Raw genomic sequence first — 15,861 nt, 5'->3', positions numbered from 1 at the left:
AACATCACACAGCCCATGGCAGCCCTTCATTCCACAAAATATAACCTGAAAAACTGACAAATAGCTGACATGTTACTTACCGTTGGTACTACAGTTACAAAAAATTGTGAGCCATTGGTATTTGGTCCTGCATTGGCCATACTAAGTGTATATGGCCTATCATGTCGTAAGGTTGCGTGGAACTCGTCTTCAAATTCTCCTCCCCAGATGCTTTCACCTCCCATGCCAGTGCCAGTAGGATCACCAGTCTGAATCATAAAACCCTGCATTAAGCAAAAAATATGGTCTTAAGTTATCATTAACATTTTAATCATGTAACAGCAGTCCTACTGCCTCAATTTAATGCCCATTCTTCACCAACCAGAATACCCTACTGATTAATCAGATCTCCCTGAGAAATTCTCAAGCAGAAAAAACAGGAATGAAGTATTAAGTCACTCTTGAGTCTAAGCAGTTGGCATTCAGGGGAAGTACCATGATTACTAATTAGTGACAGATACAACATCTATGAAATCTTTCCAAAAACTATGCTCTAGACTAGAGCAGGGGTGTCAAACTCGGTTTCATTGAGGGCTGCATCAGAGTTGTGCTTTATTTCAGGGGGCTGGGGGTGTGGCTAGGGTGGGCATGGGCAGCTCGACGCCACTTATCGAGGCTCCATTTTTGACTGACAGCCTCACTGGGCTCCGTTTTCACTGGCAGAGGGCTGCAGGAGGCTGCCACAGCTGAAAATGGAGCCTGGGAGAGCACAGGGCTCTCCTGAGCTTCATTTGCATTGGTAGAGGCACCGTGGGCTGGTCCTTTGCTGTTTCCAGGGAGGCTCTGCGGGCCAGATCTAAGCACCCCATGGGCCAGATCCAGCCCGCAGGCCTTGAGTTTGATACCTCAGCTCTAGAGTTACCACATAGTGTCACATAGATTTCACAACTTGTGAAAAATTGTAAAATACAATCTCGTAATACAAACTCATAAAAAGTATGTCCTTTAAGTCAGTATTTCTCAAACTCTGAAAGTTTAATACGTGGACTTTTAACTCTCATAATTCCCCAGCCAACGTCCTGGGAAATTCTGGGAGTTGAGGTCCATATATTTTAAACTTGCGGAGGCTGAGAAACACTGTTTTAAGAAATCCTGGATATATGATAATGTATGAAATATAACATTGCAAGAAGGAAAATATTATTTGCTTCCTCCATAGCAAGAATACTTCTTTAATTCTCTAATGCAATAGGTCATTTGTTAAGTATTTTTTTTAAACTAACCATACCAAATACTTTTGAGAGAGAATATATGTAGCTCATGGCTTAATTGTGAAGTCCTTCGTGCTCTTTGAGCTTGGTTGTTTGCTTGCAGATGTTTCGTTACCCAACTAGGTAATATCAGTGCCAGCTAGTGTGGGGTATGCCAGAGACTGCAATGCAGCATCTGGAAACCACAGCACGCCCACATGTACAACCAAAAGAATGGATCCAGTATGCAGATGGCACTTTCCTCGTAATAAAAAAAGCCACAGCCAGAGAAGACATATGAAACAACATCTTTAAAGGAATAAAATCACAAGGGAAATAGAAAGCAATGCATTACACTTCCTTTATATTCTCATCAGAAGAAGAAATTATAGCAAAAGAGAAATACAAGTCTACTGAAAAGCACCCTAACCTCCCACAAATGGCGCTGTGTAGCAATAAAAAAGTTCCTGACCACTCAATCTATTGCAGCACAACAACATAAGCTATGGAAAGAGTAACTACCAGACATCAAAAAAGTCTCAGGAACAACAAGCTATTACAACCATGCAGTAACACTGTAGCATATAAACTCTAAGTAAACCTAAAGACTCAGTAGCCCAACAACAAACAAAAGCCAGGAGTTATCTACAACATACAGTGTAAGGAATGTAACACCAGGTAAGACAGACAACAGAGCACATTTATGAAAACCAACTTGCAGTCAAACCACACGGTCAGCTTAACCCTAGTTTCAACTAGGAAACTGAGTCTACTAGAGCCATCTACATCCAACTCTAAGGAATTCCCAGAAGCCTGGCATCCAGACAAATCATCCATCAAATCTGCCATCATAGAAATAAACCATTTTTACACCCATTTGAAAGAAACAATAAAAAAAGCTAGGAAGAAAACAGAAACTCCAGAAAGCCTCCCCTCAAGCTGCCAGCACCCAGATAAGCAAGGACTAATACTAGACAAATAATCAAGCAGAAAATAGCACCCCAATTAGGAGAAAGTACCAAAGGGGGGGGGGGAACTCTACACTCTCACAAAGCTACTATTTACAGAGAGCAAATCTTGCATCACTTGAACTGAAGATGTTATCCAGTTCAGTAATGAAATTATTTCAAACAACCAAGCTCATAGGACTGTATAGACCAAGGACTGCCTAGACATTAAAACCTGTGTGCATATTCCAAATATATACAGGAAGTCCTCATATTATGACTACAATTGGGCCTACAATTACTGTGAGACATTTGTGAAGTGAGTTTTGCCCCATTTTATGACTTCTCTTGCCACAGTTATTAAGTGAATCATTGCAGCTGATAAGTTAGAAACCCAGTTGTTAAATGAATCTGGCTTCCCCATTGACTTTTCTGGTGAAAAGGTCTCAAAAGCTGATCATATGACCTTGGAACACAACAGTGGTCATAAATATGAATTCAGATGCCAAGCATCTGAATTTTGACCTCGTGTTCATGGGATGCTGCAAAAGGTCGTAACTGTGAAAAACAGTTATAAGTCGTATTTTTCAGTGCTATTGTAACTTTGAATGGTCATTGAATGAACTGTGGTAGGTCTAGGATTACATGTAACTGCCTTAAAATTGTTGAAATACTTCACTGCATGAGTTACACAGTTTCAGTGATGGAGCTTAAGCTTCATTTAAAAAAATATTAATTTTATTTTATTTTAAAAAATCGTTGTCATTTTATCTAATGGCTTGATTCCCAAATTAGACTCATCCATAAAGTAAAAGCGACGTATCAACTTCATATAAACATTGTACAAAAATTTTACATGGATTTTTACTACCGTTTTAAAAATTGGCACAGATTTGCTTCAGAAATACAAAACTCGTTATGACGTGTAAAGGGCTATAATTAACTGTAAATCAAAGCGACAGCAAACTTTGCTAATGTAAATAAAGGCATCTCAATTTGGCCATTTCACTGAACCAAGTGTATAAACATATATTATAAACACTGAAAGGGATGAATAGCCATCAATTACCTTTATGATCCGGTGAAAGGTATGTCCATTATAGTAACCATTCCTACTGTGTACACAGAAGTTTTCTACTGTTTTAGGGCACCTGCAGTCAGAGAGTTATCCAGTTAACATAAAGTGTGGCAACCCAATGTTTTCACTTAAGACTTAAGAAGGACCCCCACTGAGCCAATCTAGTGTAGGATTTTTTTTTACTACAATGAACAATGTAATCCTAGTTGAAAGGCTGTAAATAGAACAGCAATGCCAACTCTTGTGTTCTCAAACACTAATACTCAGAAGTAATGCAATATCAGAGTCACCTTCATAACGAATACAATGTTTCCTACATGAAAGAGTTTAAATCCCCTCCTGTAAGTTTGTGTGTAATGAAGGAGAGGAAATCAAATGCTAGAGAGCCAGTAAGAAAAGGAAAAACTCATCTACAGGTGGGATTTTTAGAAAATTGTCCAGATCTATTTTGGTTTTCCCTTTTGCCTCTTCTCTCAGAAGAGAATGAAGAACATGTCTTCCTGGACTGTCTTAAACTCAGATAAATCAGCTGTTACAATCCCAGCTGCTGGTGGAATAAGGATTAGAATTTTATTTTATGGAAAATGAGTTATACTTGGGCGCCTTTGTTATGCATCGTTCTATTTCATTCTGTCTTTCTTCTGTGGGTGTATGTTGGAGTGTGTGATTGCATGCATGCATGCATCAGGTGCATATTTCTGAATGAAAAAAGAGCAACTGAAGGTAACTATTACATTCATTTTTTCCATTCTTCCTTTCACTTTTCCATTTCCATCTAGTTCCTTGATCCACACAATAAAGACATACATTCTTATAGAATTAGCATTCTCCTTCTGAAAGGATTGTAACTTTTAATTCCCAGTCAAACAGAAGTACAAAAGAAGGAAGGCAGAGGAAGATGTCTCCACCACACCTTCTACGGAGTAAAGTAGAAGATTTGTCAGTTATTTAGTAACTGCATTTCCCAAACAAGCTCTCTCCAGAAATGTGGAGGTGGAGGAATTGTGGTTAAACTTTTAGGGACACCCCACTTTAGGAAATGAGAAAGGACAATCCACTACATCCCAGGCAGATATGCATTTGTGTGTATGTTCTATTACACCAGTGGTTCTCAACCTGTGGGTCGGGACCCCTTTGGGGGTCGAACGACCCTTTCACAGGGGTCGCCTAAGACCATCGGAAAACATATTTTCGATGGTCTTAGGAACCGAGACACCAATTTAATGGTTGGGGGTCACCACAACATGAAGAACTGTATTAAAGGGTCACAGCGTTGGGAAGGTTGAGAACCACTGTATTACACTGTCTGTTGTTACATCTTGTACTTGTGAAGCCATCAATTTAACTGTGCATAGTGCTAATTAACATTGCCTCTTCATTTTTGTTTATAAGATTTGCCTGTAGTTTGCAATATATGAGAACAAAAATAAGAACAATTCTCCTTCTTTTGAAGTTGAAGTTTGATTCTGATTATCTTACAAAGGGGGAAAAGAGTGTACAAATGAATATGTGCCCTGTTTGGGGAGAAACAGAATGAACACCTTCGTCAGCTTTCAATGAGAATCTTTTTTTCAGATGAATAGGTCACACCAGCTGTGGGGTTGGAACAAAAGGAATATATTAAAATAGTCTTCATATACGTACTCAACAGGAAACAGTTTGACATGAATATCTCCCATGCTTGTGTGAATAATGGCACTATCAGAAACTCTTTTGGGCCCTTCAGCTTGAGTGGCCGCCATGACTTCTTCTTTAGATGGTTTCTCATTGAAGACATCTCTATCGGAATCTGCACTCTTGGTATCTTCTGGTTCACGTTTAGTAAACTGAAATACAAGACAGGTGAATCCCAGTTTTGTTCTTGATGTTAAAAGTTTACAGAGCTAAAACTGTCCAGTTTTGGGAAGACCTAGATCTCTGCAGTAGGTTCTAATGTTTGGACAGGTAGAAGAAAAGGGAAGAGGACAACTGGCAGCAAGTGAACAAACTTGGTTATAGCAGCAATGAGTTCACTTTTGGAGGAGCTGAAGCATCAAAACAGAGACAGATCTCTCCCCTCCCTCTTTCAACAATGACTTGATAGCACATCATTAACATCATCATCAACAACAACACCATCTAGTATATAGATAATCACCATCAAGAAAAGTGCATGAATGCAGTCACCAGAAATCAACTTTGAGTTAAGTACATCTTAGTTTTAATAAAATGTGGTTATTTTTGGTTTAAAAGAACATGGAACATATTACTGACACGATAAGCTCTCTGAACCTAGTGCAACTATGTATGAAAATAGCTAGTTCTGAATAATGTCACCTAGAGTATCTAGCCCTAAGGAAACTCACAATTCAACATGGATGCATATACAAAAGTTTAAATTGGAACCATATCTTTAACTACCTAAGAAAAGACATATTATTTTTGGGCGGTGGGGGGGTGGTAGATGCTAATTCATTTGGAAGCTGGGTTTGGATGAAGCAATACAGGTCAAAGCAGAATCCCAGGAACAGCATGCTTATAAAGGTTCTTTGTAAGCTCCAGTGTTAACTCTAGATGGGGAAGTATTATTCCTGAAGGAACAGGTATACGATTTAAGGATTCTCTTGGACTCATGACTATTGTTGAATGGGCAAATGAAGCTGTGGCCAGGGAGGCATTTGCCCAATGTCATTGGCATCATACTACACCTCTATTTAAAGCAGAAGGACCTGTCTGTGTTAGATAAACACAGTATGCTCTTCATCTTTGAACACAACTCACAAACTGCAATTTCTGCAAAATACAGAACCCAAACTATTGACAGGTGACACGAATTATCTTTCAATCCTTTGATTGTGCGCTAATAAAACTCTATATGCTTAGATTCCAGAAACACTTCTCCATATATCATGGGAAAAACTGCTTTCACGAGGGGAAAATGGCTAAGGCCATTAATAATATTGATGAATTTCCATTGGATATGAACTATCTTCCATTAAATGGTTAAGCTTGCATCCACCTAGTTAGCATTCTGGGAATTGGTCAAGATGAAGATTTTGGGGGGGAGAGCATCTGGCATATAGCTACAGTTGTATTGCGTATTGTTCTTATCAAATATCTGTTGCGTATCAGGTAACTATATCAATGTGTAGAGGCAGTTTGGTGCAATGCAGGGGTGTCAAGGCCCAGAGTCCGGATCCGGCCCACAAGGTGCTTAGATCTGGCCCGAGGGGCCACCCTGGAAACAGTGAAGGAGTGGCCTGCCACATCTCTGCCAGTGAAAATGAAACTCGAGAGGGCCATGCACAGCCCTCCCAGACTCCATTTTCTGGTGTGACAGCCTCCTGCAGCCCTCTGCCAGTGAAAATGAAGCTCAGGGCGGGTGCCTGCCAGTAAAAACAGGTATTCTCACTCCGTTTTTGCTGGCAGAGCACTCAGGCCACCACAGGCGCCCCCCCCCCCCTGACAAGAGTGATGTCAAGCTGGCCATGCTTACCCCGGGCCCCAAGGTCAAATACAACCCTGATGCAGCCCCCAATGAAATCGAGTTTGACACTCCTGGTGTAGTGGCTAACATAACAGGCTAGATAATCAGGAGATTTGTGATTTTTAGTCCCACATTAGGCATAAAGCATGACTATGGACCAATCACTTCCTCTCAGCCCTAGGAAGGAAGCAACACAAACTACTTCTGAAAATCTCACAAAGAAAATCATGAAGACTTGTCTAAACAATCACCAGGAGTTAACATGGAATTGAGAGTATAAAACAGTGCTTACATTGTTGTATTTCTACAACAATATAAGCTATAACAATATAAGTTCTATTATTAAGCCTCGACTTTCCTTAAAAATTACAGCAATACATAAAGCAATAAATTAAAAAATAAAACATACCACATAAAATCTGTTCTTTTTAAAGGCAGTACAGATTATTGTTGGATCTGCTTGGATGTTCTGGAGGACTGGATTGTCAGATGCCTTCATCTCAACGGTAACAGCAGCACGATGTTTCTTTGCCACTCCCTGGAACAGAGCCAGTTGTGTAACTCTGATATTCTCCTGTTTACCTAGGATTCTCACACATCTATATTTAGAAAGTAAAATCTAGGATCACCATTAAGTTTCTAATTCATCATGCAATTTTTACTCTTGAATCAACAACATAACTCAAAATATTGCTTTAACTCAGGACTGGCAGGAAGGATGTGTTGTGGGTCCCATTCATGAAGGAGTGTCATCTGACAGGATCCAGGAGGAGAGCCTTTCTGCAGGGCACCCATCTTGGGAATATGTCAGAGTGTGCACAGCTTTACTACGTGAGAAAACCCAGGAGCAATAATAGCAAACAGAGGTTTGTAATAAATAGTGGGTTTTTATCTACAAAATAATATATACTATACATACACGTACTATAGACAGAAGTTGAACAATCAATAAATTACAACAAGGAAGAACATACACAGCAAGAGAGAGACACCCTAATAGAGTCTCTTCTTATTATACAGGCTCTTAAAGGAATAAGAGCCAAAAACCTTGCTGACTCATTCCCATCAGTGCATCATCGTAGCAGCTGGTCAGCTCTTAAATCACTACCCTGAGAGAACATAATTCCCCCTAAGGTCAGATTGGCTCTGACTTTGATAACCTTTTAGAAAGACCTGAAAATATGGCTCTGTCATCTGCCTAGGTATCCAGCAATGTGAATATGGAATCTCTAAGATAGTATATTGTTAGGAAAAACTGACTGTGCTTTTCTGCAAATTATATTTATGGTTTTGATGGTTTTACTGTTTTTAATATTTTAATGCTTTTTATGTTATTTATTATTTGTTCTGCTATTCTTTAATAATTTGTTCACTGCCTGGAGTAATGTATGTTAGATGAGTGGCTATATAAATTTATCAAATATCCAACTTTTCAAAAATCAGTGGGGAAGGGAACAACTTAAACAACTGTAAACAATTCTTAAACAACTTAAGTCATGATCTATGATCACTTTGTTTTTATTAACCAGCTCTTTATCAGTGTAATGAAAAGACTGATATTATTCCAAATGGTCAAGGTTTAATAATGTGTTTAAAATGACTGAAAAACTTTTTTACATGATACACTTTCATTTTTTTAAAAAATTCTGTTGTGTTTTGTTCTTTTTTAGTTCTTTTTTCTATATCCTGGAGTAATTTTTAAAAAATGTATACATTTATATTTGATAAGACAACATTCACCAGAATTCTGATTTGCAATGTTTATGTGAGGGAATATTTATATCAAACATAAATGTAGGAACGCTGTGGTTGAATGCTTTAAGATCTCTAGAAAAAATTCCTAACATTACAAAATATGCTAGTTACAATGAAATAACTAGAATTTCAACTTACCGATTTGTTTCCACGTTGATAACTTTAATTCCCAACATTGTCCCATAGAGCACAAAATGTCCAGTTTCATCGAAAATGATGTTAATTAACCTTACAGCATCCACCTTTTCCAATTCCCTCTCCACAGCCATACGTCGTCCAAATTCCATATCAGGGAGTTGCTGTCTCATCTGCTGTAGCTCAGTAAACATCTACAAGATGACATTTAGCCATAAGGAAAAGGTAATAAACCGGAATTTTACTACCGTATATTATCCATTTTATTAATGCCCAACACCATCAAGGATATTGTATTGTTTACGTAAACATTACAATAAAACGACGTTCACCCTTTTTAAAAGCCATTTTTCACTCTCCCCAGGCTCCAGAGGCTTTATAGGAGCCTGGGGACGGCAAAAACAGCCTCCCCCGCTCCCCCGGAAGCCCTCCGGAGGCTGTCAGGGAAGCCTCCGGACAGTCCCTGAAGCCTTTGGAGCGCTCAAAACGATCCTCCGAGCAAACCGGAAGTGACTTCCGGTTTGCTCGGAGGGTCATTTTGAGTGCTCCGAAGGCTTCAGGGACCATCCGGAGGCTTCCCTGAAGCCTTTGGAATGCTTAAAACAACCCTCTGAGTAAACTGGAAGTGACTTCCGGTTTGCTCGGAGAGTCGTTTTGAGCGCTCCGAAGGCTTCAGCGACTGTCCGGAGGCTTCCCTGATGCCTCCGGAGGGCATCTGGGGGGGCGGGGGAGGCTGTTTTCTCCCTCCCCAGGCTCCTATAAAGCCTCTGGAGCCTGGGGAGGGCGAAAAAAGCATGTAAAGGGGAGCACCTGTAGTGCGTGCATGCGCACTGGGGGTTGCGCATTGCATTATGGGTGCGGCACGCCCGCACACGACCCCCCTGCACTCCCCCCACTTATGGCACACGAGCCAAAAAAGGTTCGCCATCGCTGTGCTACAGGCTAAATATGACAATGAAAATCCATTTCTCACGAAAGAATTCTTATAATCAAATACAGATAATCTCATCACTGAAAGAATTAAAAGGAACTATTGGAAAGTGAATAAATATAAGGAAAAAAATACTTACACTCAAAGATTCATCAAAGACTCGCATAAGCTTTCCTGTTAAAAATCTAAAAATCCGGACTTTTCTGTCAGACCCAATAGTTGCCATTTTTTTGCCATCAGAAGAAAAACTCATACTGGTTAGGTAGGCTTTACATTTAGCAAATTCATATAAATCAGTGTCTGTTTTATATTCCCAGTTCACATTTTTAGGAAATTTATATTCATGGGAAGGACCAGTCCAATATTCAATCATTCCAGACTTGTCAGAAGATACTATGATTTTAAAAACAGAATTCAGTCGTATCTGAGTAAGAGGAGATGTATGTAGTTTATCAAAAATGTGAAGCGGTTGATTATTGCCTCGACCATCATATATAAATATTTTTCCAGTACTCTTTTCAGAGGCTGCAACTGAAGAGATAGCATCTCCGGGGCAATAGACCCACTCACACTGGCCGGGATGGTAGCTAGAATGAATGAGATGGACATAATATTAGGACTCTTTTTAACATTCCAAAACAAATTTTAAAAACTACAAGGATCAAAATGTACAGAAAAATTAATGTATTTCTAAAGTACAATACGCTACAGCCTCATTAGTAATAATATTTATTAGTTACTAAATCATTCAATGCATATCCTGCTATTCATTTTATCCTTAAAGCAGTCCAACTCTGGAGATATTCAGAAGTGCTGGTAAAGCTCACCAAAGTAAAGTCCCCACCATCCAGTCAGAGTGGAAGAAGCTTCTTGGATGAGAAGCAAAACATCTTCAAAAAAAACCCCAGAAAGCCCAGTTGCCACTTGAGAAAAGCAGGTTTGGGACAATCATGACCTGGATGACTGAGAATCTCCATAGACACTCACCAAAGTAAGCATCTCTGCTTTTGATGTTTCCTAAAATGCACAACTTATACATAGCTCTTTCCCTTCCACTGGCAGAAGCATGCCAGAAATTAAACCTACTTTAATGCTTTGGTTACCATAAATGACTAATTAAATCCATAATAACAATATATTGCCTCTGATTTTGTGCAATCTGACTTAAAACACACTGAAAAAAGTTAATTTATCAATCATCACTTAAGTCATCCATCAATTTCTTTTTTTAAAATATTTTTTTTATTTTCAGACAAACACAAACACACAACACATATAACATAAAAGCCTCTTCAACTACATACAGTGTGTCGATTGGTTACGAGGTCTTTCTGTGTCCTTTCGGTAGTCCTCACTTGAATTTTATCAGAATTCACATATTGACAATCAAGATATCTTTGTATACATTGTTATTATGCTTCCTCCTATTCTACGTCATTCTATTATTTTAGCATTGATAACATTCTCTAATAATTTTCAATTCCATGTTATTTTTTCCCATTATTAGTATCATCAATCTAATATACATGTATACAAATTGATATAATTATTAAACATCCATTAAGCCTAGCTATTATTACATCCTTTCAACATAAGCATATTAAATTTAAAGTAAATTTATATTATGACCCTTTATTACATCATCCTGAAATCATTCAATAATATTTCATCTTTATATTCTATTCTATATAAAATTGTTTATCTTTTTTAAAAAGGCTTTTCAACATCATCTCCATAATCCTCACAGTATTGCATAAAATTTCATATTATCAATCTAATATATATAAATGCTTTATCATTATTAATCATTTATTTGACTATAGCTATTATTATGTTGTACATAGCACTCAAAATTTAACTACATTTAACTAAATTTTATTGTGACATTTCATTTCATCATCCTGTATCCTTCCAGAGATAGTGTAGTCCAATATCTCTTGCCATTTGTAAAGTCTGTATCCTAAATGTTTTCTTGATAAGTCTTATGTGGACTTCTCTTAAGAACTAGTTGTTCATTGTATGTCTTATAAGAATTTGAAACCCTCTATCTGCTCTTTTTATCAGCTTAACTTTTGTTATCATTAGTGCTTCTGCTGAGATTACTCTCATTATTTCTGCCAAATTTTCTCATTTCTTCATCTATCTTCATCTGACATCTGAAATAAAGTTCCGGTTCATCGATTTCTACTTTCCGTATTTCACACTTGTCATTTCCCTCCACTTTCAGTTTGCTGTCAGTGTCAACAATTTTCTTATCACTTTCATATGCCTCTGTTATTTTTACATCTCTGTCCTCAAACTTCATCACTGTCCCCATATTTTCTGTATTTTGATCTATAATTTCAAGTCTCTTTTCAATTCTCTCTGTAATTATTAAAACTTTTTGAATTTCCAAGAAAATTCTTTGCAAAGTTAGTGCCTTTTCTTTTTCACGTTGTGCCACTTTCCAGGTTATAAACACTGCCAAAACATCTGAGACTTTTTAGGTTTCAAATAAATTCAGTGGAGTTTTTCAAATCAAAGCTTTCTGTTTCCTTTGAAGGAACACCTGTATAAACAAAATGTTTTTCACTGACCCTTTCAGTAAACAAAGCTTATAGCTTTATCAGATATTGCCAAGCCTCTAGCCACTAGATGGCATTGTTACCTCTTTTCTATCTGTTTTTGCCTCTCTCTGTAAACACCAAGTTCCGAGAGAGGTAATTTTTTAAAAAAATTACGCTCCGTCCAAGCCTTACGAGAGAAGAAGCTTTTAATCCACAAATACAAAAAATGGAAAAATTATAGAGGAAGAAGGAAAAATAGAGACCAGTCCAGTTTAAAAGTAACAGGGATTTGTAAAAAGTCCATCCATAAAAAACAAACAAAGTTAAGGTAGAAAAGATAACACGATAGTCTTAAACCAAGGCTAATTTGCTGCTTATTTTCTTCTGTCTTCAATTTTATTTTAAATTCCAAGTCTTTTGGGTTTTCCCTTCTCTAATAATAATAAATGTTCTCACCATTTCGACACACTCTTGTATTGCTTCTGTTTCAGAGGCTTGTCCCAACCTTCTGCAGCCATTTTGGCTGCTTCTCTTGTAGCTGGCAAAAAAAGTTTTCTCCTGGATCAATCAGGGGCTTTGCGATGCCCCTGAGATCAGCAGGACATGCTCTTCTCTATCACTGTTCCTTCAGAACAGTTTAGGTCCAAAAGGACCATCCAGGAACAGAGATATCAACAGTAATACTGGAGCTCCAAGATTGCATGTCGTGTCGTTGCGATGTCAAGCCCCGCCTCTCATCCATCAATTTCTAATGACATTTTAGGCAAAAATATATTAATTGGCAATCAAACCAGTATAATTGAAAATATTAAGTGATTTACCCAAGTTTCAACATGTTGATCATGTCGAAGTTCACCACATCAAAAACTTTCATTGCTTTATCATCCCCAACAGAGCAGAACAGCGCCCCTTCTGAGCTAGTTGCAATGCCTTCGATAACACCTATTAAGGTTAAAAAAAGAACTTTCATTTGAGAAAATGTTTGAACAAAATGATTAAAAATGAGCTGTATCATAAACATTCAAAGATGGCTATAATTCTATAAAAACTATCTCAGAACACTTCCTATTAAACTTTTGAATAGATCCTTGTAGGATATTGCTATATGGCAGGTATCCAATACACGGAGATTTGAGGGCCACAGTAATTTTCTGACATCACAGCATGGCTTCAAACACAGTCCTGAAAAGCCAATTTTCAGAAGTGCTTTCTTTATGATTCTGAGACATTCAAAGGAAAATTCTCAGATGTCTGTATTTTGCAGAATGTAATATTTCCAATCCCTTACTAGAATTGCTTTTAATTTTTACCTGCTTCTGCTGAATAACGTGACTCAAGAGTCAGACTGTTATCCAACAAAAAGCTTAAAGTTAGTTAAGACTGACACATATCTCCATAACATTTAATATTGAAAATGTATATTTAAGAACAAAGAAAGAAAAATAGGCAATATAAAAATTATACTATGCAGATACACAATAATTTACCTAAATGGCTACGAAAATGTTTAACAAATTCAATTCCTTCTTCTACCTTCTTCCAGAATTTGACATGTCCATCATGGCTGGCTGTTATTATGAAATCTGTTCTGCAAATACAATCATATGAAAGAAATAAAGGCCTAGATCTAAAGATTCCAATGCGCTAGGTGTTGTACTTTACACACTGATGTTTAAGACACGCTTCAGATCTCAGTATGATAAAATTGTAAAACTTGAGCAAGGTTCTAGAACACAAGGAAAGCAGTATGAGGTACCATTTTTGAGAGAAGCCTTGTTTCTCTCATATTTCATATTTGAGAACCCAAATATGTCACACAATTTGGATTAAGCCTTCTACTGAGTTTGGAACTCTGGATTATGATGTGGATTTACCCCAAAGAAGAATTCTAGAGCACAATTCAGAAAACCTTTCCATAGAATTTGAAGTAAGATTCAGCTAACCACAATGAAGCTAAATTGTACATCTAAAGTAACTTTTGAGCAAAAAACACTTTGTGAAAGAGATATACAATGTAACATTACATTAGTAAAAAAAATAGACTTACTTAGAACATACTACATGAGTGATGACGTCTCTGTGCATATAACTACGTTCATACATTGAAGCACTGGGAAGATTATCAAGGTAGACATGTTCAAACTCAAGAACTATGAAAAAAATAAATATTTTTAATGAAAATGCTTCACTTAGATTTGATTTAAAGCAAAATTTAACAAGACTTTTTAGTCAGAGCAATGCAAATATCAACAATTGCAACACACAGCTAGAGATATGCATAATTTAAATCCTGCACAAACAAGGAAATATGTGTAGGATCACATGGCTGAAATCCTTCCATTCTAATTCATTTTAGGATGATAATGATTAGCTTTTTATCTTGCCTATTTTTTCACAACTTAATGGGACCCACGAAATTAATTGCTCTGTCACAATTCCTTTGGAAAAGCATTCTTCCAGAGATTTATATGACCCCCTACTGACCTATTTAAATGAAGCCTTAAAATCCCCCCCCCCCGCAGCCTTTGGGTTGGGTTGGATGGTGAATCCATGTGGATATATTGTATGTTGAGATGCGTTAGCTTCATTTCTTCTAGAAGACTTAGTATTTATTTCCATTATTGTTAATTTATTTTTAAGATTGTAAACCACCTAAGTTGCTAGGAAGTCTGAGAACCTTACAAATTTAATAAATAAGCAAAACACTTTTATAAGAAAAATAATGAGTTTGGGCACTCTGGTAATTAATTTAACAACCTGATAGCAGTTTAAAAAGGGAAAGGGTAAGTAGGGGGTAATATAAATTGTCTTAATAGGACACGTAGAAGAGCTAATAAATAGTATTGTGGAATTTTACAGTGAACAAGCTAATCACATGGAGTGGTGGGGTGTTCTCAATATACAATAAGCTACAAAAAAATCTAAACAAGTCCTAAAACCAATCAAAAGTATTGGCCCATTTACTAACAAACCAAATAATACACCCAGTGGAGTCAATGGGAAAAATAGCCCCAAACTGTTCATAGCAAGAGTAAATAGTAATCTTGATAACAGGACTAATACTGACAAATGTCATAATATGTGTGTGTCCGTAGGTGTACTTAAATCATGTGAAACTTAAAGGTTTATAGATACAAGTGTATAGATACGGTTAATCCATAGATCTGAAAGTCATCAGACTGAGAAAAACTGCTCTAAATCAATTTGTGCGAGTGGGAACTTGTGATTTAGAGACAATGACTAGAAAGCCCAGCCAGATTAGACTTGGGTTGCAATCTTGCAAATCTGTACTTGGCATTAGATAACATTAATTGCAGTAGGATTCCCCGAGAAAGTGTGTCTGGAATCAGTGTCAGGATTGACGGGGTTCTAGGTACTTCTCCGCTCTTGAATCTTCCGGATTAATTTTATTTTTATTTGTAATTGATCAGATTTTTATCCCGTCATTATTACTATGTTTTTATTTATTTATTCAATTTCTACAGCCTCTCAACTCAATCAAGTGACTTGGTCCCTGGTCCTCCTTTACCTCTTCTCTTTTTCGCCTGCACAGCCTCCCCAGGTAGGGGCCCAACCCAACGCTCTTGGTCTTTATCTCCTTCCTCCTCAGACCCTTCATGTTTTTCAGACACCTCCTTCTTCTTCTCTTCTTCCTTCTTCTCCTCCTCCTCTTCCTCCTTCTCTTCTTCTCGAGCCCTTCTTTTGCGAGCACATTCCGCCGACGCCATGTTGCCTTACGTCACACGACGTAAGTCGACGAGGGCCATCCGAGAG

General features: G+C 37.6%; 1 protein-coding gene across 3 annotated transcripts in view; it reads right to left on the bottom strand.

The window, feature by feature from the left end:
- Positions 1-15,861, bottom strand: part of PPWD1 (peptidylprolyl isomerase domain and WD repeat containing 1) — a 356,454-nt gene that overhangs the window by 2,419 nt on the left and 338,174 nt on the right. The window contains exons 2-11 of one of the 3 annotated variants that reach the window (XM_081940945.1): positions 15,617-15,783; positions 14,135-14,237; positions 13,575-13,675; positions 12,909-13,029; positions 9,681-10,128; positions 8,614-8,804; positions 7,130-7,319; positions 4,899-5,080; positions 3,246-3,327; positions 81-263 (exon numbers count right to left, since the gene is read on the bottom strand). In XM_081940945.1, the coding sequence (XP_081797071.1) occupies positions 81-263; positions 3,246-3,327; positions 4,899-5,080; positions 7,130-7,319; positions 8,614-8,804; positions 9,681-10,128; positions 12,909-13,029; positions 13,575-13,675; positions 14,135-14,190 (1,554 nt within the window). In that variant the 5' untranslated portion in view covers positions 14,191-14,237; positions 15,617-15,783. Of the gene's footprint in view, positions 1-80; positions 264-3,245; positions 3,328-4,898; positions 5,081-7,129; positions 7,320-8,613; positions 8,805-9,680; positions 10,129-12,908; positions 13,030-13,574; positions 13,676-14,134; positions 14,238-15,616; positions 15,859-15,861 lie in introns of those variants that run through there. The other 2 variants (XM_081940943.1, XM_081940944.1) reach the window with 2 other exon arrangements.

Source organism: Natrix helvetica, assembly GCF_964273705.1.
Source record: "Natrix helvetica genome assembly, chromosome: 2".
Lineage (NCBI taxonomy): Eukaryota > Metazoa > Chordata > Lepidosauria > Squamata > Natricidae > Natrix > Natrix helvetica.
The sequence above is the reverse complement of the archived record's forward strand: the minus strand, read 5'-3'. Positions and strand labels throughout refer to the sequence as shown.